At 41.3% G+C, this 26,053-nt stretch overlaps 1 protein-coding gene across 4 annotated transcripts in view; it reads left to right on the forward strand.

The window, feature by feature from the left end:
* The window catches only part of USP31 (ubiquitin specific peptidase 31), an 83,891-nt gene that overhangs the window by 25,502 nt on the left and 32,336 nt on the right, over positions 1-26,053 (forward strand). For all 4 annotated transcript variants that reach the window (XM_044936154.2, XM_025275459.3, XM_044936155.2 and 1 more), the window contains exons 2-7: positions 14,342-14,479; positions 15,750-15,838; positions 15,928-16,020; positions 16,692-16,827; positions 19,106-19,250; positions 25,163-25,343. In XM_044936154.2, the coding sequence (XP_044792089.1) occupies positions 14,342-14,479; positions 15,750-15,838; positions 15,928-16,020; positions 16,692-16,827; positions 19,106-19,250; positions 25,163-25,343 (782 nt within the window). The remainder of the gene's footprint in view (positions 1-14,341; positions 14,480-15,749; positions 15,839-15,927; positions 16,021-16,691; positions 16,828-19,105; positions 19,251-25,162; positions 25,344-26,053) is intronic.

Here is a 26,053-nt window from a genome sequence, read left to right on the forward strand (position 1 = left end):
CAGAAATGGTATGGACCTAACAGAAGCAGAAGATATTAAGAGGTGGCAAGAATACATAGAAGAACTATACAAAAAAGATCTTAATGACTCAGATAACCACAATGGTGTGATCACTGCCCTAGAGCCAGACATCCTGGAGTACGAAGTCAAGTGGGCCTTAGGAAGCATCACTATGAAAAAAACTAGTGGAGGTGATGAAATTCCAGCTGAACTATTTCAAATCCTAAAAGATGATGCTGTGATGGTGCTGCACTCAGTATGGCAGCAAATTTGGAAAACCCAGCAGTGGCCACACGACTGGAAAAGGTCAGTTTTCATTCCAATCCCAAAGAAAGGCAAAGCCAAACAATATTCAGACTACCACACAATTGCCCTTATTTCACACACTAACAAAGTAATGCTGAAAATTCACCAAGCTAGGATTCAACAGTATGTGAACCGAGAACTTCCAGATGTTCAAACTGGATCTAGAAAAGGCAGAGGAACCAGGGATCAAATTGCCAGCATCCATTGGATCATCGAAAAAGCACAAGAGTTCCAGAAAAACATCTGCTTCATTGACTACGCTAAAGCTTTTGACCATGTGGATCACAACAAACTGGAAAATTCTTCAAGAGATGGGAATACAAGACCACCTTACCTGCCTCCTGAGAAATCTGTATGCAGGCCAAGAAACAACAGTTAGAACCAGATGTGGAACAGCGGACTGGTTCCAAATTGGGAAAGGAGGATGTCAAGGTTGTATATTGTTACCTTGCTTATTTAACTTATATGCAGAGTACATCTTTTGAAATGCCAGGCTGGATGAAGCACAAGCTGGAATCAAGATTGCCAGGAGAAATGTCAATAACCTCAGATATGCAGATGATACCACCCTTATGGCAGAAAGCGAAGAGGAACTAAAGGGCATCTTGATGAAACTGAAAGAGGAGAATGAAAAAGCTGGCTTAAAACTCAGCATACAAAAAATGAAGATCATGGCATCTGGTTCCATCACTTCATGGCAGTTAGATGGGGAAACAGTGGAAACAGTGAGAGACTTTATTTTCTTAGGCTCCAAAATCACTGCAGATGGTGATTGCAGCCATGAAATCAAAAGACGCTTACTCCTTGGAAGAGAAGTTATGACCAACCTAGATAGCATATTAAAAAGCAGACAAATTACCTTATCGACCAAGGTCCATCTAGTCAAAGCTATGGTTTTTCCAGTAGTCATGTATGGATGTGAGAGTTGTACCATAAAGAAAGCTGAGCGCCGAAGAATTGATGCTTTTGAACTGTGGTGTTGGAGAAGACTCTTTGAGAGTCCCTTGGACTGCAGGGAGATCAAACCAGTCAATCCTAAAGGAAATCAGTCCTGAATATTCATTGGAAGGACTAATGTTGAAGCTGAAGCTCCTGTACTTTGGCCACCTGATGCGAACAGCTGACTCGTTTGAAAAGACCTTGATGCTGGGAAAGACTGAAGGCAGGAGGAGAAGGGGATAACAGAGGATGAGATTGTTGGATGGCATCACCGACTGGATGGACATGAGTTTGAGAAAGTTCTGGAAGTTGGTGATGGACAGGGAAGCCTGGCGTGCTGTGGTCCATGGGGTCACAAAGAATTGGACGTGACTGAACTGACTGAACTGAAAGTGATACTATCAACCAGATCAAGAAATGGGTTGTCACTAGCTGTCCAGAAGCTCCCTTTTTTGGCCCCTCTCAAAACCTATCCCCTCCCTCTTCCCCAAAGGTAACCACTTTCCTGGCTTCTAACATCATTGATTAGTTTTGCCTGATTTTGAATTTTACTATAAGTGAAATAAAAATACGTTTTTATTAAAGACACTTTACTGAGATATAATTTATATACTGTGTACCTGGCTATAAAGTGTAGATAGAATTCAGTGATTTTGAATATATTCACTGAGTTGTGCATCCAGCATCTCAATTTTAGGACATTTTTATTATCCCCAAAGAAACCCCATATCAATTAGCAGTCATTGTTCATTGCCCCCAACCTCCCAGTGCTAAATGCTCACTAATCTGATTTTCCTATTCTGAACATTTCATAGAAATGGAATCATTCAACACATGGCCCTTGCATTTGACTTCTCTCACCTAACCTGATGTTTTTCAAGGTTATGTTGCACCATGAATCGTAACTTCATTCCCTATGATGGCTGAAAAATACTCCATTATATGAATACACCATGCTCTGTTTATGACACTTGTTGATTGACATTTAGATTGTCTCTTCTCTTTGACTATTAATGAGTAATGAGGCTGTGAACATTCGTCCCAGGTGGTACAGTGGTAAAGAATCCACCTGCCAGTGCAGGAGACACAGGAGACTAGAGTTCGACCCCTGGGTCAGGAAGATCCCCTGAAGTAGGAAATGGCAACGTACTGCAGTATTCTTGCCTGGAGAAACCCATGGACAGAGGAGCCTGGTGGGCTACAGTCCATGGGGTTACAGAGAGTTGGACAAAACTGAGCGACTGAGCGCACACACACACAAATACCTAACTACAAATTTTTGTGTGGAAATATGTTTTCATTTCTCTTGGATGTATACCTGGGAATAAAATTTCAGGGTCATATGGCAACTCCAAGTTTAACTTTTTGAGCACCTACCCAGCTGTTTCCACAGCATCTGCACCATTTTACATTCCCACCATCCCTTGTGTAAGGGTTCCAACTTCTCTACATCCTCATCAATATTTGTTATTGTCTGTCTTCTAGTATAGCTATCTTAGTGTGAAGTGGTATCTCATGTGGCTTTTATTTGCAGTAGGGATTCTTTTGTGTCTGGTTTCTTTCACCAGAATTCATTATGAGTAACCTCTCTTCTGGTAAGTGTAATATTTAAAATATTGTAGAAAACTTGGAAAATATGTAACAGTTGAAAAAGGAAAATTGAAAATGTATAAAAGTTGTTTAGCATATAACTTTTTTTCCCTTTTTTATGTGTTTTAACATAATTGAGATCAAACTGTATAATTTTGCACTGTGTGATTGTCTTCATATTGTATTATATGAGTCTTTTTTTTTAAACAACTCTTTAGATGAAGGTTCTAGTACCTATTTTTGGATTGTTTCTGGTTGCAGCAAACGTATTTTTAACATAAATTTTCGTTTTGACTTTTTCTTCAGGATATTTAGAAGTGAAATTCCTGTCAGATTATCTATGTTGAAGGTTCTTAAATCATGTTGTTACTTCATTTTTGGAAGGGTTGTGCCATTAGCAGTGTAAGAATGTCTGTCATTCCCCACTTTTGCAGGAAGGAAGTCCTGAAGTTGCTAAGTGGGAAAGAGCATTTTATTGTTTTAATTTGCATTTCTTCATTGATAGTGAAGATCACACAGCTTCATCTGTTCTTTAAAGTGGGAGGACGCCTATACGAGAGTGACATTGAGAAAATTTAGGAAATTACCCGGTTTGAATTTCACGGACTTCTTTTGTTTGCTCTCTGTGTCTTCACATACTCTCTGAGTTAGCTTTCCTGTTCTACAGGCAGATGAACGAGTCCTGTACCGACTGTGTGCGCGGGTGTGTGTGCTAAGTCGCTTCAGTCATGTCTGACTCTCTGCGACCCCATCGACTGTAGCCTGCCATGCTCCTCTGTCTGTGGGATTCTCCAGGAAAGCATACTGAAGTGGGTTGCCATGCCTTCCTCCAGGGGAATCTTCTCGACCCAGGAATCAACCCTTGTCTCTGGCATCTCCTGCATTGGCAGGCGGGGACGCCTCCCTGTACTGACTAGCATTGGCTGAAATTGGGGCATGTCAGACCAGGTCTAGACTGGAAAGGTTCTAGCACTTTCCACGGGAAAGCACAGTGCCCGAATAAGCTGGAGGCTGCCCCTGTGGTGGTTGTGTGCTGCCTGCTTCCCGAAGTGAGGTTGAAGGAACCCGTGGAGGCTGGCCAGATCTGGAGGCTACAGCCGTGTGTGGCTTCCTAGTCAGCCTGGCTTAGCTGTCAGGCGTGCACAGTGCTGGGCGTGGAGGAGAGTGATATGGCAGGTCCATGACTTGAAAGCCTCTTTAGCCAGTTAAAATTTATTTGGAGTGCTCTGGGTTTATGGCAATATGAATGTGTAATTCATAGTGAAATTTACTGGGTCTCTGCTCATGAATAACATCTCTTGATTACTAGTAATTGATGTTTTAGTTATCAAAATGCAATCAGAATATTGATTCAAAGCAAGATTATTTCCAGAATAATTTGAATCCCTTTATAAAATTGTCTGGTGAAAAACATTTTAGATCTGATTATCATCAAATACCAACATATTCAAAATCAAGAGGACGTATACTTTGCTAGTGAACACACACACTGATTATAGAAGAAGTTTATTTGGCCTTGGAGTAGTTCAGGGCCGCATGCCTCCCCCACTCTTGTCTTTCCCACACTGTTCCACCTCCAGTTATGTGTAGGTCTCTTTGTTGTTGTTGTTCAGTCACTAAGTCATATCCGATGCTCGTGACCCCATGAACCATATAGCATACCAGGCAAGAATACTGGAGTGTTCAAGAATACTTCTCTGTTCATGGGGATTTCCAGGCAAGAATACTAGAGTGGATTGCCAGTTCCTTCTCCAAGGGATCTTCCTGGATCAGGGATCGAACCCCTGTCTCCTGCATTGACAGGTGGATTCCTCACCACTGAGCCACTAGGGAAACCCATAGATCTCTTTACTTCTACCCCAAAGGGGAGTGACACTCGGTTGAGAACATCACTGGCCTCTGTGAAGGTGAGCAGGGCCATGTGCTGAGTTCATAAGCCAAGCCCCTGTTTCCTCCTCGTCTTCCCACCACTTCATCAGGAAGCTGCGGCTGCTGCTCTTTTTTCTCTTCCTAGAGCTGAGCTTTCACCTCCCACCCCGCAAGCCGGGAGGCCTAAAAAGGCCCCTCGTGGGTGGCTGGAGGCATAAACTCTTTTTTTTTCTCTCTCTTTCCTTCATTTTCCTTTGGTCCTGGTTGCTTTTCCCCTCACTGGTAAGATCCAAGGGTTGATTTTGGTTTTGGGTTTATGATTAATAAGGCAGGAAACTTTAATTTAAAACTCCCAAGATCTGTCTAGCCAAGAAAAAAATTCTTAGCATAGTGCAGCCTGACTCTCAGGGATTTGGGGCCAAAACCTCAGCTAGAAGTAAGGTCTGTGTTTGTTTTGTTGTTGGTGTGTTTTTTTTTTTTTCTTGCCAGCCCTTTCTGTGAATGAGAGTTGGTTCCTTGGCCAAAATACTAGGGTGTATTAAGATCACCCTGTGTACCACTTGGTTATCGTTGTCAACAAATTCATTTAGAAAATGTGGAAAGCAGTGAAATATGTAAAGGAAAAATCATTCCAAACTTGCCCCTTTATATTTACAAGGATAAAAAGCTAAAAGGTCTTTAAAAAATGTTTTTTCAGAGTTTGAAATCAAACTCATATGTAGTTTTGTATCTTCTTTGCACTTAATTTTATTATGTATTTACTTTTTTGTATTTTCTAAAACTTTGAAACGTTTGTAATGTTCTGCGGGAGAAATATATAGTAACTTCTTGGATATTTAGATGGCTTTTCCAGTTTGTGTTTTGAGTGCATTTATTTGTTTTGGTTGTGCTGGGTCTCTGTTGCTGTGAGAGGGCTTTCTCTAGTTCTGAGCGGGCTCCCCTCTCTAGTTGCAGTGTGCAGGCTTCTCATTGCAGTGGCTTCTCTTACTGTGGAGCATGGACTCAGGGCCCGTGACTTCCATAGCTGTCGGCACAGGGGCTCAGTAGTTGTGGCTTGCCCGATTTAGTTGCCCATAGCATACGGAATCTTCCCAGACCAGAGGTCAGACCTGTGTCCTCTTCATTGGCAGATGGACTCGCCTCCACTCTACCACTAGGGAAGTCCCTGTTTTGAATTTTAGCTGTTGAAGATTATTGCATTTCCCATATGATGACCTTTTAGTCACATCAGGGCTTGGGTGTTTCCTTTTTTGATTGTGTTGATAGTTAGCTAAAATTCTCCCTCTTCCTTCTTCTTCTTCTTCTTTTTTTTTTTTTTGTTTTTTAATAAGTTCTATTTTACTATAGTTGGGCAGAATCTTAGATTGTGTAGGAAAATGTCAAGGAGACTAAAAACGAGACACTTGAGTTTCTTGAGTTAGTTGATCGGATGCATAAACACATTTTGGTGACCCAAGTTGACTTTGGAGTTGGCTCGGCTTGGCCAGTTAGTGGGTCCTAGGACGGATGGAATGACGACATCAGAATCATCTCCATCAGCAGACCAGCCTGAGCGTTACAAGGTGAACGCTTCCCTTTATATTTGCTATTGACAGATGCAGCTCTCCCAGGGCAGATGGTCGACTCTCTGGTTTGCTTTCTGTAGCAACCGGGGATTCTCAGGCAGGGCATATTTCTTCACATGCTGCAAGCTGATCTGCTGACATAGTCCGAATTCCTCCTTACTCCTTAAATAATAACATTTCAATTAGATAGACTGCATTTTTGTTTCTGGGCCATATTTCAGTCATAGGAAAAAAATGCTAATTAGAACAAAACAGACACTGATTAATACAGATTTATTTAAAAGCAAAGAAGCTCCCAGAAGCCTCAGGCTTGGTGCAACTGTAGGTCAGTCTCCAGCACATGTTTTGTGTCTGCATTGAGACTGGTGCTCAGAATGAAGAACCATAAGCCCTACATGATCCTGAGTTGTATAAGGGAAAAAAACCATTCATTGGAAAAAATAATTATGGGCAAAAATGTTTCAAGGCCATTTTAATCATATGTGGGCTTCCCTGGTGGCTCAGCTAGTAAAGAATCCACTTGCAATGTGGGAGACCTGGGTTTAGTCCCTGGGTTGGGAAGATCCCCTGGAGAAGGGAAAGGTTACCCACTCCAGTACTCTGGCCTGGAGAATTCCATAGACTGTATAGTCCACGGGGTTGCAAAGAGTTGGACAGGACTGAGCGACTTTCACTTTAATCATATGAGGTTGGAGAATAGTGATAACATTGGACAAGTTACTTTATTGAGCCCAAGGTTTTTTGTCTGTAAATAATGATGTTAATACTGTACTTAACAGCCTAGGGAATTTCTGGGGATTAATTTTTATAGGAAATAACACCTATACAATTAGTACAAAGCCTGATACATTAAAGGCACTCTAGTATTAACTTGTTATTATTCTTTGTGTCACATACTGTATTTGCTAGGTTTCTAGGAAATAATATTGAATAAGACATCCCTGAGCAGTCTAGTGGTAGAGATAGATATGAGACTATGTATCCTGGTGTTTTGAATAAAATGCAGTAATTGATATAATGCAGTTAGGACAAAAGAGCCTCCCGTAAGTTTTTAATGCTTTTGGAACTGAAAATTTAGTGTTTTTTTAGCGTGGCATGCTCTTTCTCAATCTTGGCTTCACGTTAGAAATAGAATTGTTAAATCACATTTGAAAAACAAAACTGTTGATGAACAGGCCCCATTATCCCATGGCTGCTGCCACTTACGGTTTTTATTTGTTAAATAAATTTTCCCAGGTGATTCTATTGTACCACCATGGGTCAAGAGCCAGTGCCTTAGATATTTCCTTCTCTTTTTCTTTGGCATTTTCCAGGATTATACTATACCATAGGCTAATTCCTTGCTTTTTTCTTGACTTTTGAAACTTATATGATGATAGGTATTTAGAGTGCTTTTGTGATTTCATGAAAGCCTCACAATGGTAAATTTAAAAAAGTATTATCATCCCTGTTTTGCAGAAAAGATAGTCAAGGCTCAGAAAAACTACACATTAAGTAAAAGTTGGGCTTAAACCCAGGTATTCAGAATCCAGTCTTTCTGTTTCTACTGCATTTCTACCAGAAATATTCAACCAGTGTTTAAATACTTGAAGGTCTTCTCTTGCTGCTGTGTTTTCTATTGATACAGCTTTATGATCTGTTGAAAAATCTTGCTCATTGTTCATCTAGCTGAACCACTTGTGGTCTATTTTATTCTGGCTCTAATGTTCTGGACCATACTTCCAGCCTTAGCTATAATTTCTTGAAACTCACTAGCCATTTCTCAGTCCTTCTATTACAACTTTTTCTTTTATAAAAGAATAATAAACCCTTTCCTAATTTTTATTTCATCAATGAGTCCCTGCCACCAAGTTTTTCTGGTATATATTAATTTAATACTGAAAACTAGTAACTGTAAGTATCCCTTGCTGTCCAAATCTGTTTTCGTTTCTAAATTTGGAACTTGAGAACTTGGACATAGGGGACACCTGTGCTTGAGCTACGCTTTGTTTGGCTGTCAGTCTGGAAGGATCAAGGAGCTCTGTACCAGAATAACTCACTCTTCCTTATGGCCAAACGTGAGCTCGTGAACAAGTGGTATGTGGTGGTCTCTACAATTCTCCCTGAGTTGTCTTTCCATCCTAGAAGGAAACTCCTTTCCCGTCGCCTCCTTCCTCCTCTGTCTTTCTCCTCTCCTCCACAGGGTCCCAGCTCCATCTTTCTCAGAAAGGAGAGGGAGCAGAGAGAGACCTTGTAGGGGTGGGAGTGAAGGGCATTCCAGGCATAGGGACCATGGAGGCCGTCCAGTCTCTTTCAAGGGCGGTAGTTGCCCTGGCTGGCTTAGTCCTGAGGGCCTCTCTGCCTCGTTTGGGCTGTTATGTGAATAGACCTCCCTACCACAGGTGAAGATACAAGGAGGAAGGGCTGGATGAAGGTCACAGAGAGCCCTGTTGAGTGTGGCTGTGTCCTATACCCTGGCATGGAATACTTTGTCTGTCACTGTTTTTTATGGGTTGTATCTGCTTTTACGGTTTTCATCAATTTGTACCAATTGCATCCCCTATGTTTTTAGTTAGTTATTCATCAGCCTAAGTGTCCAGAAGGTCAGATATAAGAGATGAAACTTTTCTCAGGACAAGTGCTTATCATTCCGTTCTTTCCAGCGCAGCCCAGAAACCAAGTTTCAGTTTTAGATCTTTCTCTTAAAATGTAAATATATTGTCCTCCCAAGTTTTTCTGTTCTTTTCCAGAATCACTGAAAGTAAATTCTGTGTTCTTTCTGGCATAGAACCAAGGAATGTGAGTGGTGATTTGGTTTGATGAGTTTTGGCAAACTACCTTTTCTCCAAAAGAGTAAGCCAACTCCTGATCGTTCATGTCAGATATTGCCACATCCATTCCCCATGGAAGGAAGTCACCAATAGCCATTGCTTTGTCATCTTTTTGGAGTCAGTTAAAGGATGTCTTAAACCAGTTACTGTCTTTTCCCTGGAGCCCAGGATTCTGCTGCTTCAGTCCTACGGCTATATGGAATGAAAGAACCTCATGTCTGATTTTTTTTTTTTTAAGTCCAATTGGATAGACTTCATTCTTTTTCTTTTCTGGGCCATGCTTCCAACTCATTTTTTCCCCCCCTTTAAGGGAGAAAAAACATTCTCTGTAGTTCTAGACCTTAAGGTTTTATTTGAAGGGTGAAGAAAAATTTTAAGAGGTTTGAAGGCCCTAAAAATGTGTTTTGACTTTTACTCATTGTTTAGTAACTAGATGTTAGGGATCATCTAGAATGAAAAATAGGAGTGATGGTTAGATTTATTTATAGTGGTACATAAATATTTAAAGCAGCAGTTTCCAGTTTAATGTTTTTACAAATCAGCCTCATACCCAGATTCTGCAAAGTAGACACAGATGTGTAAGGTTAATTTTAAGAAGGTTCATACTCTGTCATAGAAGTGGCAAATTTATGTGATTTCTCAGATGGTAGAAATATTTACAGATGACATATTCTAGTGATAATCAACTTTTAAAAAACCTGCAAAACTAGAGAAGGATTAATTTTACGACATCAAATAAACTAAGACTTAATTAGGAAAAAAAATGATAAAAGACAAACCAAAACAATGTCAGATGAGGCCCCAAAGAAAAACCACATCACTTGCTGGTATTCTAGGGCAGAGTTTGGGTGAAGATGTGAGATGCCAGGTCTCTATGCTGGTCCAGCTCAACTGCTTCATTGTGTGACCAGCAGTCAGGCCCCGTGAGTTCCCCGAGATAGCCAGCCGTGTGGGGCAGAGCCCTGCTGGACCCCGGGCTCCTTGACCCCTATTGTGTTTCTTCTTCTGTAACACACATCAAAGGATGGTTACTAGATTATTCTGTGTTTTGGTTTGTCTGGGGAAGAAGTGAAATGGTCCCAGCAGTCCCTTGGGTCTCTGCAGTGGGAAGAAGTCACCACTGTGAAGGGGAAAGGAGCCTTTGTGTTGTGTTTGTTCAGTGAGGTTTCCTGTAAAATCCCCTTTAATTTGAGATGCAGTGATTTAGGATGGGCTTGGCCCTAGAGCAGTTTTGGCTGTGGTTAGAGAGGGCTGTGCAAGTCCTGTTGCTTGTCGAGTCGTGCCCAACAAGAATCTTGCTGAGCAGCTTTAGCACTGCACCTTTTACGCAGTGATTGGAGAAGTGCTGGATGAGTCGAAGTGATAATGGCAGGAAGCGTAAATCAAGTTTCATGCAATCTTGATAAAGAATTGAATGTTGTCCCCACCCTGAATTTGATGGACACTGTGCATAAAATATCTGTTTTGACACATAGAGAAGCATTTTATTTCCGCTGATTTGTCTCTTAGCACGCATATGCTGGGAACTACCCCTCCTCTACTTTGGAAGTAAATGAAGGAGAGGGTCTTGAGCGGAAGCTGGTTATGCTGCCAGCATTTTGTGTGCCTCATCTGTATGCCAGGAGGCTGGTCTTTATCCCTGCTGAACCTAAACGTTCCTCTTGGCAGTTGGCCTCTGCTTCCTCCACAAAACGAAAACAACGTTCCGTGCTGCCCTGTCTATAACGTCTCTGAATCCGTAACTATCCTTGCCTCCTCTGTCTCTCCACGCTCCTGTTTAAGGCAGTTCCTCTGCCTCTTTTCTGAGTCCTTCCTTCTCCCCTTCCTGGAGAATCCTTGCTTTAAGTATGTCCTTTCTGTTAGCTTCTTCCCTCAGCACTTAAGTGCCTCCGTCCTCCCCCTCTGGAGAACTAGAGCAGCTTTCTTCCTTCCTTTTATAACGAAGCTTCTTGGATACGAAGAGTGGTATTCTTGATACCGTTCACTTGCCTTACCTTTTCTTCTTGACCCTCTCTGATCTGTGTCACTGAAATGGAGCAGGAATCAGTCTCTTAATTTGCTGTTCTGAAGTGTCCCCTTCTGTGTTTGTCGTACTTGGCTTTCCTTCGGTGGTTTGAGTCGTTTCCATCTCCTTTAGGGTTTCTTCTCCCTCAGCTTGTGTGGTGCCACTCTCTTCTGGCTGCTCCCTCTGATCATCTTCTTGGGTTTCTTTTCTGGGACTTGTCCGTTCTATAATATTTGGTCCCAGCTGCCCACCTTTTCTCATTAAATGTTCCCTGGGTTATTTCTTCCATGCTCATAGGATAGGGTGTCTTCCCTGTGGCTCAGATGGTAAAGAACATGCCTGCAACATGGGAGACCCAGGTTTGATCCCTGAGTCGGGAAGATCCCCCTGGAGAAGGGAATAACAACCCACTCCAGTATTCTTGCCTGGAGAATCCCACGGCCAGAGGAGCCTGGAGGGCTACAGTCCATGGGGTTGCAAAGAGTCGGACACGACTGAGTGACTGACACTTTCACAGGATAAGTGTACGTGCTCTGATTGAACTTACCAGCTCAGATCTTTTCCCTGAGCACCAGACCTCTCCTCATTGGGGATCCTGTGAGTCCCTCAGACTTAACCTGTTCAAAGTGCCGCAGTCCCCCATCTCTTCCTCTATTCCCAGTTTCTTTATCCACTGAAGTCAGAAGTGAAGAACCTCGGTGTTGTCCGGATTTCTTCTGCATATCACCCAGTATAGCGCCATCACTCGTGGGTTTCTCTTCCCGCCTGAGCCAGCTGCAGGCTCACCTGCTAGTGCTGCTGATTCCTTTTCTTTCTTTCTTTTTTAACTGACTCATTTTTCTTTGCTAGGAGGTCTCTTTCTTCTGTGGATCACATTCTTCCACTGTCCATCACAATGACTCTAGTTTTGATTCTGCTAAATGAGAAAATAATTATGGCCACAAGCCAAACCATTTCAAAATGGAGTAAGATGTGGAGTATATGAAATGCTATGGGGGGATTGAGGAAAATGAAGACTGAGAAAGAAAGAATTAGATTCGGTGACTGGGTGGTGTCAGACCTCTGGGTGAGTTCTGTAGTGCAGTGATGTCTTTACCCACACCCACTCCCCCTTTTTTATACCTGCTTCTGAGGTGGTGTCCACATGGTATCCTTCAGGTCACACAAATTCTTGTTTGTTACCAGGTCCTTCCTCTTCCTTGTTCACTTTATTCAGTTAGTGAGCTTTGCCCGTGACACCTCCATATTCTCTTCATTTGTGTCCCTTTAAATTTTTTCCTCCTTAAATTCGAATTTTATAAATCATCTTTTTGTTACTCACGTTGAATTTGATCATCAGTTTGTGATGGTTCTTCTTCCTAATTAAAGATTTATCCCTTTTCATCTGTTATCATTATCTTAATTAGAAAATACAATGGACAGTTGTTCTTTGACTTACTTTGTCATTCTTCAACTTTTAACACTGTTGATCACTCTCTCCTTAGCTGTCTGCTCTTGACTCTTGGGACTTCATTATCTTGATTTTCTTGCCACATCTTTGATGGCCTTTTCTTGGTCATCTTTAAGGACCTCCTAAATAGAGCAGTCCTCTGGATTCTGTCCTCTGGTGGATGGATCTCTCATGATCTTGTCTGGACAGTGTCAGTCATATTCATGATTTCAAGGACCACTCATCCCTTCACCCTGAAATCCTTGTCCTGAGCACAGACTCTTTCATTGAGTGCAAGACCTGTTCTTTTCACTTGCTTACCAGGTATGTCCATTTGGAGGTTCCAGATAACTTCAGATATAGTGGATTCTAATAGGAATGCATCAGTCTCTTTTCCAGACTTCTTTCTTTTTTTTTTTAATCTTGTCATGATGAAGGGAACCAGCAGTGGCCCATCATCCAGATAAAGACACGTGAATGACTCTAATGCCTCCTTCCTCATTTTGCACATTCGTTAGGTCACGTGCTTGCGTGTGCTAAGTCACTTCAGTCGTGTCCAACTCTTTGTGACCCTACGGACTGTAGCTGTCCAGGCTCCTCTCTCCATGGGATTCTCCAGGCAAGAATACTGGAGTGGGTTGCTATGCTCTCCTCCAGGGGATCTTCCTGACCCAGGGATCAAAGCCCACGACTCTTATGTCTCCTGCATTGGCAGGCGGGTTCTTTACCACTTGCAACACCTGAGAAACCCTCATTAGGTCACAAGTCTTGTCAATTCTGCTGCCCCAATTTTGAAATCTCTCTCAAATTTGCCCTTACAAACTTAGCTTAGACCCTTATTCTCGTCTCATCACTTCATTTGTCCCCTAACTGTGCTTCCTTTGTGCAGTTGTCTCCCCTTCTTTCTCCCTGCTTTCAAATCCATTACTGATAGCTCAAATTTGATTGCTTATTATATATCACTTATTTGTGAAATGTTTTGCATGTATTCACACTTAACCATCACACTAAACATTTATTATCCTTTTTACTTTGGAGCAGAGTAGGCCTGGCCTCACCAATAGTGAGCGGCAGGACAGAGATTTGAATTCAGGCTATATGCTTCAGAGCCCGTGACCTTAATTTTAATTCACTGCTTTACCTGCAGCCTTTCACTGGCTACTCCTCTTTGCAAAGACTAGAATCTTTGGAAGCAAGTCACTGTCATAGTCCATATTCAAGGTGGTAGGGTTGGGGTTGTGGGGGTTAAGGTCCAGCTCCTGGAGGAGAGATTCTTGACGCATTATTTAGAATTCTTCTTTAAGGGAGATTTGTTTCTTCCTACTTATTTACTCAGTCATTTACCTTATGTGGACTTATTTTATACTTTGGCTTATCATCCAACACTGTAATACTTTACCAATTCTCATTTTTTCTTTTACTTTTTAAAAAATTGAAGTTACAATTGGCATATAACATATTAGTTGCAAGTTAACAATGATTTGGTATTTGTAACAGTTCTTATATTTAAGATGTTCACGTTTTAACCTTGTTTTTTTTTCTATTAGTGAATTAGAAGTGAATTTTTTTTTCTATTAAAAGTCTTAGCATGCTGTTTTGATGGTTTCGTTTAGATCCATGTTCCTAAAAGTAGGATTGTTGGGTCGGTGCATTTAAAAGTTTTTGGTGCACAGGTGGGGCTTTTATGAGTGTCTGGTTTCATATTTACTGTCTTTACAGGAAGTACTCACTAACACCCTTGAGATCTTGCATTCCTCTTTGGGATTATGGATGCTTTATCTTTAAAGCCAGAAACTCACTATTCATGCTGATTTATCTACCCTTGTAGAGTATTGTGTCAAAGAATGCACTGCAGTATCGGGGAAATTCCCAGCACGATGCCCAGGAGTTTCTGCTGTGGCTTTTGGACCGAGTTCACGAAGACCTCAATCACGCTGTGAAACAGAGTGGCCAGCCTCCTCTGAAGGTAAGGGCACGCCCCCGGGGCAGTCAGGGAGTGCTGAGCTGAATGGAGGAAGGAGTGAGTGCAAATTCTTCCAAACCTCCTCTGAGTAGTTGTTGCAGTTTGTAGTTAGTTAATACTGTGAAATTGACTAAGTGAGTTTCGTGGATACTCAGAGGCTGTCCCCCCCTGCTCGGCCACCACCACCACTGTGCTGGCAGCTGGCAGGAACGAGAGTCACTGTCTCCAAGGAGCTTACACTCACGAGAGGGGACACATGTGCCTGTATACCTTTAGACTGACATTAAACTCAGTAAACTGTCTTTAAAGCAAAAATTTGCCTTCTATTCCAATGAGACATAGTCTGTAGATCACTGGAATGTGATCTCCACACAGTCAAAGAGGAAATGTATGAATGTCTCTGCTGTTAGGATTAGATTTGAGTGTAGGAACTGAACCCTTAGAATCTTCTTACTGAAAATCAGTTGTTTTTTTTTTTTAATGTAGTCTTAATATGACAGACAAAATGATTTATGTAATGGAAATAAAGTGAAAGTGTTGTTCTCCTCTCATAGCTTTAAAAAACTTTTGATAATTCTATTCTGTACCTCAAATTTTAAATTTCTAGTTTTGGTGAGCTGTCAAATTATTCTGATTCAAGGTCCTTTGTCCCTGAACATTCTGTACTGTCATATGACTGTGCGCTTGTGGCTGACTCTCCCTCCAGACTGAGACGTACTCAAGTTCAGGCGCTGTGTCTTACCTCTCTTTGTATCCTTATGCCTTTTGCAGCGCTTTCTGCACGTGGTACCTGATGCTCAGTAACTAACTGTGGTGGTGGGGAGGGGGATGAAAAGCTTAGGTAAAATGTGAGTAGAATGATTAGGCCTAAGTAGGCAGTAGAGCTAATAGGTGCTAGAGAGTAAATTCCCTTTAGGCAGGAATTGGTACTTTTGAATGGTTGAGATTATTCCCTGGATGAGGTTGGAGGGAGCCTGTTGAGCGCTGGAGGAGGATTGCAGCGCTCAGGGGAAGGACTGCCCAAGGGCCTGGACGGTGTGGCGAGATGGACAAGCGCTGTGTCTGGGCGAGCCTTGTGAGGCCATGAGTCCATTCGACCTATGTCCTGGCAGCTGTGTTCTGGTTCCTTGAGCAGATGCCTTTCCCTGAAACATCTGGATCTGATGCAGATCTGGTAAAGGAGGTCTGGGACATTTGTGACATCTTTAGGCTCATCGTCAGTCAAGACCTGGTGCTTCTAGTCTGTGAAGTTGTACTTTATTTTTTTTTTTAGCCACCGTCAGAGACTGATATGATGCCTGAGGGACCATCTTTTCCTGTCTGTAGCACTTTTGTACAAGAACTTTTTCAAGCCCAATACAGGTATGAGCAAATTAAATTTCCCTTATGTTGTCTGCTTATATAGTTCGAGGTGATCTTAATGGGAGTGTCTTACATTCTTATTTTTGAAGATCTTCTTTGACGTGTCCTCATTGTCAGAAGCAGAGCAACACTTTTGATCCTTTCCTCTGCATTTCTTTGCCAATTCCTCTACCCCACACAAGGTAAGAACAGAGTTAATCAAATTAAAACTGTGTTCCTATATGTTCCTTTTCTTCTGTAGCCTCCTCTGTTGGGGCTTCTTACGTATTTAGACAAGTAATAGCATTAGTGATACATTGAATACAGGCATTATTAAGGCCTTGCAGAAATTTATAAATGCCAGTCTGAGCCAGTAGGGTCGACAGGTACATGGGGCAGGCAAGTCTTTTTGGTTGGTCTGGTTGTATTCTGTTCAGCTGGTCGTCCACCTGTAGTATGGGAGCTGGAGAAGGTTGTTGAGTGCCTCCTAGAGCCTCTAGAGACCTTGCATTACACTTTTAAATTAGCTGTTTTATTTGAACTGTTCCTCAAAATTTCTAGGAGTTATGCTGTTTTAAAGAAACCACAAAGCACAGGACCAAGTATTAGTACGCTGTATGGTTGTTTTATAAACACTGCCCTTTCCAAAGCATTCTTTGGTGCTCTCGCAGGAGTCTGTGGGCACACGTCCATCTCCTCCACCACTGTGAGCCAGTTCTCTCGAGTTATTGATTATTGCTGGATAGTTCTGCATAGGTCCAGCTGAAGGTGTGGGTTTGCTTTAGTGTTGTTGATTTCATGTCAAAGTTGTTTTGCTCGTTCATTTTAGTTGAAGTAAGTGACTAATGAGAAGATCTGACTTTGATCTGCACAGGCCTCTCTATGTCACCGTAGTGTATCAGGGGAAATGCTCTCACTGCATGCGGGTTGGCGTGGCCGTGCCTCTGTCTGGGACTGTCGCCAGACTTCGGGAAGCAGTGTCCGTGGAAACCAAGATCCCCACTGATCAGGTAATAAGCTTGCTAAGGCCGATGATACACGAGCCACAAAAATGTTGCTTTCTCTTCTTCTGAAATTTTTTTTTTTAACAGTTCTCAGTCAAACATGATTGGATAGAAATTTAAAATTATGTTGCTTCTGCTGTTAAAGGAAGGATAAAAACATCAAGATCCAAAGGAGAAAAATACACACAAAAACTTTTCATTTTTCATTTAATTGTGTATATATATATTTAAAAGGAAAAGCTGTGACTTTACACCAAGACCTCCTTTGAGCTTTGTTTATAGAGTATAATTAATTAAACCACCACCACCACCTTAAATCATTCTATGGATGCTCATGTGGGCCACAGGAAGAGCATCCTGTGGTATTTGAAGGTCAGAGAGGCTTAGAAAACCCAACCAGTTGTTCTTGAAAATTCCTTCCCATTATGGTGAAAAGAATGAGCATATTGCTAGTACTGTACGTACAGGGGTCAGTGTGGTTTATTTTCTGATTAGAGTGTTTTACCTTGTTTAGATAAGAGAAAGGAAAGTTGTAATCCCCTCCAACCCCCCACCTTTCTTTTTTGGGTGAATATTTGATACACAGTTGTATTGACGCAGAATAATTTGGCCTGTTTGTGACTTGACATACTTTTACATACCTCTTTTACTCAATTCACTGTTAAGAGTTTTATTGGGGAAAAAATTCCCTATTTAAAATTTACCAAGGAAAGATGATTCAGTGGCTGAATGGCCTCTGCCTAGATAAGTTGTGAGTGCTGCTGTGTGATCATGTAAATGATGGAGGTGTTTTGTGTGCTGGCCTGCTGTGGCCCCATCTGGGAGGTGTCGCAGTAAAACAGGCACCACCAGCGGTGCTGCCCTGACGCAGCAAGTGTTTCGCATTTTCATGGGCCAAGTACTCGCAGATTGATAAAATGCTCGTGATTTTCCTTCCTTTGAAATGCTCGTTCATTCTTTCTTTTTGTTGTAAATTCAAGATGAGGGGAGAGAGAGAGAGAGAGGGAGGCTTCGGTGTGTGTCTGAGGCTCATTTGGTTGTCTTTTTAAAGCCTCCGGTGCTGTCTGGCTCTTTTTGCATTGTTTGAGTGATATAATTACAGGTTTGTTTTGACCTCAGCTTGCTGGAGAAAGTGAAGTGTACTTGCGTGTTCACCTGCAGGAAGACAGTGTGTTCATTAAAATCGTTAGAAGAAAAATGCGAGAGGACTGTTTTTCTTGGATTGTGGACTGTGCCACCAAGCCCCTTTCACCTCACTGACTCCTAGTATATTTGTGATAGTAGAGGGGGCCTTAGGAGCCCAGTCCAACCTCCTCATCTGAAGGAGGCCCAGAGAAACCATGTGACTTGTTCAGGGTCACGGGGCTGGTTGGTGGCAGGCCGGAACTGGAACCTCTTGAGGCCTGGTCCAGTACTTTTTCACTGGACGGGGCTGCTGAGCATGTCATGAGGTCTCTACGTGTCTCTGTTGTCTTTTTCCCCATCTTTTATTTTTCTTTCTTTATGAAGTAGTCAGCCATTTCAGAAGCTTAATAAAAGTTAGTAAAAGTGAAAGTACCTTGTATTAGGATCTTAGGACTAAGGCTTATTAACTTTAATACTGTGTTGTATATTCATTTATATTTTGTCTTGTGCATATACTTTATTTACTATTTTATGAAAATGGAACCGTGTACTCATACTTTTCTTTTCTGACTTTCACTATTTACTTAGGAGATCTTTCCATGTTAGTGCAAATATATGTAGCTTATTCTTTGAAAGAACTTTATAATTCCAGTAGAACTATAGTATAGTTAACGAGTTCCTTTTGTTGGGCATTTGAGTCGATTTACTTTTTTTTCCAGTACAAATCTCCATGGTTATTTGACATTTTTAAATCTGAGAAGAAGAAAATTTAATGGTAGAAAATCTCAGAATCAGATGTAGACTCTTATTGCTATGAGGCTGGATAGTTGTATAACCTTAGGCAAGTCACTCCATCTCTCTTTAGTTTCTTCTCCCTGTGAAACAAGGGCTTTAGACTTTGTAAGCGCTGACTCTCTTCACCAAAGCTGGATTTAGTGCCCCAGCACTCTGAAATCAGTTTGTTGTTATAAAACCACAGAGAATATTGTGCTTCCAAGACTCTCTTATTAAAGGCAGATCCCCCGGGCGTGATGAGGTGTTTCCAAGCCCTCAACTCCCCTGCAGGCCTGCTGATCTGGAGAAGTTCACAGCTGGATTAGGAGATCAATTCTTACTGACTTTCCAGTTACCCAACTATTTGCATTTTTCCCATTTTTAGATTGTGTTAACAGAAATGTACTATGATGGGTTCCATCGTTCCTTTTGTGACACAGACGACCTGGAAACAGTCCATGAAAGTGACTGCATTTTTGCCTTTGAGACTCCAGAAATATTTAGGCCTGAAGGAATTCTCAGTCAAAGAGGTAAATGAGCATCTGTTTCCATAATACCACCTGGGTTTGCAGGTTTAACAACTGTCTACTCTTTTAGCTTATTGTATGATGGTATAATTTTTTGAAATTGTGGTGAAATACACTTAACGTATCTTTTTTTGATGGTATGCATTTTAGGTTACATATTTCCCTGGAAGAAGGTAATTCTTGAAAAGAACTTTGTTCCTGGCCTTAGGTTCTTCAGCTCCTAGGGCTTCTGTTCTTTTTACTCTACTCCAGTGGTTGTCAAGGCATCAGTGTCGCCTGGGAACTGATGAGAAATGTACATTCTTAGGTGCCCCTCCAGACCTACTGAGTGAGAAACGCTGGGGGCAGAGCCCAGCAGTCAGTTAACAGGTGATTCTGGTGCAGGTGGAAGTTTGAGAACTGCTGCTCTACCCAGTCTTACCAGTTTTTTGCACTGGTGATTTTTAGAACTAAACTCTCCTCTAGCCCCTACTTATCTTCTGGTTGCGTACCCTGACTTTCAGCGGCCCACTGGAATCTCTGCTTGGAACCCCACAGCCATCTCACACTGAGCATTTCTTTCTTGCTCCTCTTGTGTTTTTTCTGTGGAGTATCACTGTCCTTCTTCTCACCCAAGCTTGGCCCAAGCACTTTTCTCTTGGATTTTGACTTAAATTCACAACTGATCAAATACTCTGTAGTTTTCCTATTCATTCTACTGCTGCTGACACAGAGCAGACTAGTCTCAACTGGGCTTTTCTAGAAATTTCTTTACCCCGGGCTTTCTCCTGTTCAATTATTTCTTCACAGCGCTACCAGGCTTATTCTTACATAGAATTCTGATCATGTTACATGCTTATTGATGTCGCAGTGGTTCCCTTTTGTCTGCAGTTAAATCTAAATACCTTGGAAGAATGCCTGGTCCCTTTTGTCTGCATTTAAATCTAAATATCTTGGATGAATGCCTTGCTTTTTTTCTAGCCTCTCTACTATTAGGTTGGTGCAGCAGTAATCACAGTTTTCGCATTGTTGAAATTGGCCATTTGATAAATTGGAATACATTCTAAATAAATGTGGTTTTTAATTTATACATCATTTTAATATGTGTTTCTTGCTTTGTGTTTTTTTGTTTGCTGTTTATTTTATATTTATTTTAGACTATGGAAAGGATGTTAGACAAAAAGCAAATTTGAGCAATTTTCTTATTTGAGGTCAAAATGGGTTGTAAAGCAGCAGAGACAGTTTGCAACACCAACAGCACATTTGGCCCAGGAACTGCTAACAAATGAACAGTGCAGTAGTGGTTCAAGGTGTTTTGCAAAGAGGATGAGAGCCTAGAAGATGAGCCTAGTGGTCAGCCATTGGAAGCTGACGGTGACGATTGAGAGCCATCATCAAAGCTGATCCTCTTACAACTACATGAGAAGTTGCTGAAGAACTCAGTGTTGACCATTCTATGGTCATTGAGCATATGAAGCAAATTGGAAAGGTGAAAAAGTGCAATAAGTGGGTACCTCATGAGCTGCCTGGAAATCAAAAACATCGTTTTGAAGTATTGTCTTCTCTTATTCTACACAGCAATAACGAGCCATTTCTTGATCAGATTGTGACTTATGACGAAAAGTGGATTGTAAACGACAGCTGGTGACGACCAGCCAGCTCAGTGGTTGGACTGAGAAGAAGCTCCAGAGCACTTCCCAAGGCCAAACTTGCTCCAAAAAAAGGTCACGGTCACTGTTTGGTGGTCTGCTGCCCATCTGAGCCACTTGAGCTTTTTGAATCCCAGCGAAACCAGTACATCTGAGAAGTATGCCCAGCAACTGATGAAAACTACAATCCCTGCAACCAGTATTGGTCAACAGAAAGGGCCCAGTTCTCCACAACAACAACTGACCACACTTCGCACAACCAACGCTTCAAAAGTTGAACGAATTGGTCTACAAACTTTTGCCTCATCCACCACATTCACTTGACCTCTCACCAACCAGCTACCACTCGACAAGCATCTCAGCAGCTGTTTGCAGGGAAAATGCTTCCACAACCAACAGGATGCAGAAAATGTTTTCCAAGAGTTTTCATGCTACAGGAATAAACAAATTTATTTCTTGTTGGCAAAATGTGTTGATTATAATGGTTCCTATTTTGACTAATAAAGATATGTTTGAGCCTAGTTATAATGATTTAAAATTCATGCTGCTGCTGCTGCTAAGTCACTTTAGTCATGTCCGACTCTGTGTGACTCCATAGACAGCAGCCCACTAGGCTCCTCTGTCCCTGGGATTCTCCAGGCAAGAACACTGGGGTGGGTTGCCATTTCCTTCTCCAATGCATGAAAGTGAAAAGTGAAAGTGAAGTCGCTCACTTGTGCCAGACTCTTAGCGACCCCATGGACTGCAGCCTACCAGGCTCTTCCATCCATGGGATTTTCCAGGCAAGAGTACTAGAGTGGGTTGCCATTGCCTTCTCTGTAAAATTCATGCTGCTGCTAAGTCACTTCAGTCGTGTCCGACTCTGTGCGACCCCATAGACGGCAGCCCACCAGGCCCTGCCATCCCTGGGATTCTCCAGGCAAGAACACGGGAGTGGGTTGCCATTTCCTCCTCCAATGCATGAAAGTGAAAAGTGAAAGTGAAGTCGCTTAGTCATGCCCGACTCTTAGTGACCCCATGGACTGCAGCCTACCAGGCTCCTCCGTCCATGGGATCTGCCAGGCAAGAGTACTGGAGTGGGTTGCCATTGCCCTCTCGCAAATTCATGCTACAAACCCTTAATTATGTTTGCACCAACCTAATATATTCCATCTTCTTTCCCATGTACCCTATTCAGATTTACTCTTTATTTCTTGAACATGCCACATGCTTTTATACTTTCCCTCCTGTTTGCTCTGCTGAAAATTCATTTCTGCAGCTCTCATCAACACCTACTCTGTCTCCCCTAAGCACACATTCCGATCTCCTCATCCCACTCGTCCTAAGCAGCCACTATTCTGCTTTCTGTCTCTGTAGATTTTTTTAGTCTAGATGTTCATATGAGTGGAATCATATAATACATGGCCTTTTGTGACTTGTCTTTTTCACTTAGAATAATGTTTCCAGGTTCATCCATTATAGCATGTATCAGTCCTTCAGTTCTTTTTATGGTTGAATATTTTTCTGTTATATGTATATACCACATTTCCTTGATCCATTTGTCTGTCGACGGGCATTGAATTTCCACCTTTTGTCTGTTATGAAATAGTGCTGCTGTGACCATTCATGTACAAGTATTTGTTTGAATACCTATTTTCAGGGTTTTTTTGGGAATATATACCTAGAAGTGTAAATGCTGGGTCATATGATAATTCTGTGTTTAACTTTATGAGAAATTGCCAGACTGTTTTTAATAGAAACTGCATCATTTTTTCCTTCCCACCAGCAATATATGAAGGTTACAGTTTCTCCACATTCTTACCATTAGTTGTTGTTTTAGCCATCCTAGTGAGTGTGAAGTGATACGTCATTGTGATTTTTTATTGCATTTTCCTAATGATAAATGATGTTGGTCATCTTTTCATGCAGCTTTAGGCCATTTCTTCTTTAGAGAAATGTCTATTCAAGACCTTTCCCTCCTTTAAACTTGGGTTGCTTATCTTTTTGTTTTTGAGTTATGTGTTCTTTATGTTTGCTGGGTACTAGACCCTTGTCAGATATATGATGCAGATATTTCCTCCCATTCTGTGGGTTATCTTTTCACTTCCTTGATACTATCTTTGAGGCATAAAAGTCCTTAATTTTGATGAAGTCTAGTTTTTCTTTTCCTTCTTTTGTTGCTTTTGCTTTTGATGTCGTTTCCAAGAATCCATCACTAAAGCCAAGACCATGAAGATTTATCTGTTTTCTTCTCAGAAAGTTTTAGCTCTTAGATTTAGGTCTTAGATTCTTTTGAAGTTAATCTTTGTGTGTGGTGTGAAGTACCATTCTTTTGCGTGTGAATGTTTAGTAGCCCTGGTACCATTTGTTGAAGACATTTTTCTTTGCTGTTGGCGGTTCTCTTGTTCCTCTTTTCCTTCAGCTCTACTTCCACAGGTCTCTGGGGCCTTTAGTCTCTGAACCTATGGTGATTCTGTATTGTAGGTTGCTCAGCTTTCCCCACTGCCAGCTTAGGATCCAGTTTTCTCTCTTTATTTTCAGGCATATGCTTTTTTTTTTTTTAATTGTTTTCTAATTTTAATTGCATTATAGTAAAAGGCTGAAAGCCTGTCCTCACTTCCCCAACCCCAGATTGGCTGGCTGACTCCTGCTCTTCCGTGTTCCAGTGTGGCTTTTGCTAATCTCTGACACTAGCATGTTGTGTGGAAATACTGGTTTCTTCTCTGTCCTTCCTACCACACTGTGAAATTCTTTGTAGCTGGGACTGTATTTTGCTTCATCTTTCTGTACCCAGAAAGATGAGTATAATTCCTAATACATGGTCAGAGCCTTTCCCCAAATCCCCCTTCATCTCCCAGTTGCTTAGGGTTAACACTGTTTCTATTTATAAGTGAATTTGGTGAGGTCCACGGTTATATAAATGCCTTTGTTGGAAGAGTATAGCACTTAGCGAATACGTGTAAGCCTCTGCTCTTTACAAAGGCCTCATCAGTATTTCGTTGATGCCTGCGAGGCTATTCTTTTCCCCATTTTACAGAGGAGGGAGCTGAGACTTAGAGAGGTTAGGTCAGGGGCCCAGGTCACACAGCTGGTAATGGTGGGCCTAGACTTTGAATGTGGAGCTTGATTTTTCAGCAGCTGAGTGTTTCCTCTCATCTCGTTAGGAATCCTGATCACTTTTAGCAGAATAGGTCTTCCCAACCTTACCTCTGCTAAGAACCTAGGAAATGAGCCCGTTAATTGTCTCAAATTCAGTATTTTCTCATACCAAAGTTTAAAATGATTATGAAGTAAAACCTGCTGCTCTTTTGTGATTTCTTCATGGTATTTAAGCTTAAAAGGTTTTCTTTCCTCTACCAGCTTGGTGAAGATTCAATTCTTCCTTATTTCTAGTTTCTGTGTTCTCTAATTAATTTGGATTTATTTTGGTATTAACTAGATTAAACAAATGCATAGTTAATACCAAAATAAATTTGTTGAATACCTATTGCTGGGTATTTAGCTTATTGCTGGAGTTTTGCTATGAGTACCTTTGTGTAAACCAGCTTTTATTTTATTCTCCTTCTGGTAATACTGTTGTTATTTCTTTGGTGTGGTGGCGGTGGAGGGCTTCTTTTCTCCAGTTGGTGTATCATTTCCTTAGGCTATCCTTCCAAAGGATTAAGGAAATGAGCAGTTATTTAGTCAAGCACTTATTGAGCTAAGTGTAAGACCTTGGCTAGATGCTAAATTCCTTAGCACCTCTGATTGACAGATAGCTCTGCTTTGGGGCATGTTCGAAGACCTGGATTTTGAAGACCTGCACAGGCCAGCACTGTGCCTGTCAAACATATATTTTTGTTCACTTTATTGTAGGTCAATCCAGTCTAGTTGATTAAAGTTCTGTAATGGCTGTGAGCCTTAAGAGCCTGGGTCTAAATCAAAGAAAAGGAACTACCTTTGGAATATTGAAGATTGTTCCACATATACTGGTCTTTATTTAAAAAAATTTGGTTGCTGGTTGTATGGACTCAGTTTAAGTCTGTCCTGTAGGGTCATCCTGCAGACTTGCCATTCTAAAACCAATATTCACTGAAGTGAATTGTTTTAATTTTCAGTTTTTAAGGTAGGTAAGGCTAGTTTAAATGATATAATGGATGCCAAGAATTTTTTTTAAGGGCTGGATGAGTAATCTCACAGTCATTTGTTCCTCATTCAGTTGCAGTGTAAATAACATAATGACAACTTAACTTCTCTGATGGGTATAGTTTTTATAATGAAAGAATAAAGACATTTGAAGAGATAAAGTAAGTTTTCATTTTATTTTAGGAATTCACTTAAACAACAACCTAAACCACTTGAAGTTTGGCTTGGATCATTGTAGACTGTCTTCTCCTACACAAGCCGCAGCAAAGCAGGGGAAAGCGGACTTGCCCCCCTCAAGAGCAGGAAGCGACAAGATCGTTCTGTTAGTGTGTAACCGAGCCTGCACTGGGCAGCAAGGGAAAAGGTGACAAGCAACTTACTTTCCAATAAGTATTGAGACTTTAAAAGCCTAACATTTTCAAATATTTTAGAAAGTAGGGATTAAAAAGTCCTTACTCTTGAGTACTTAATTTTTGATTCTGATATTTAGAAAGAGCATGTGTGTAAGCCGACCTGATCTGAGGGGTTGACACGGGGAGAATATAAAATTAGGATGATAAGATCTGAGTTAGGATGGCTTTCAAGCTCACGTAGTTTTCAGAGGCACATTTCTTACCTGTATTTTCAGCTCAGGATCCTCCTGGAGCTCTAGACTTCTAGACCTGTATCCAGCTACTTTCTTTACAGCTTAAAAAAAAATCTTAACAAAGCTGTTCGGAAGGCATGTGCACTTCAATCTTGTGTTCCAAGCTGAACTCATTGTCTTTCCCTATAAACCTGACCCTCCCATCATTTCCTGTCCCGGCAAATGGCACCACTGTTCATTCAGCTGTATTTAGTCAGACATTTGGGAGTTAGAAATCTCACTTAAATCTGTTTCCCTCTCTAAGGATTTATGGGAGTTTTAGACTGGCTTTTAAAGTAACTTTATCACACTAGTAATATAACTTGAGTAATAACAACATATGGATGTGTTTCAGGGAGGAAGGATACAGTGTTTCTAATATTATAGTAGCATTTATATTAACCTTTTAAAATGTTGGTTTGAAATAAGTTTCTTATTTAAGAATGGAA

The sequence above is a fragment of the Bubalus bubalis genome, chromosome 24, assembly GCF_019923935.1.
Source record: "Bubalus bubalis isolate 160015118507 breed Murrah chromosome 24, NDDB_SH_1, whole genome shotgun sequence".
NCBI classification, from domain to species: Eukaryota; Metazoa; Chordata; class Mammalia; order Artiodactyla; family Bovidae; genus Bubalus; species Bubalus bubalis.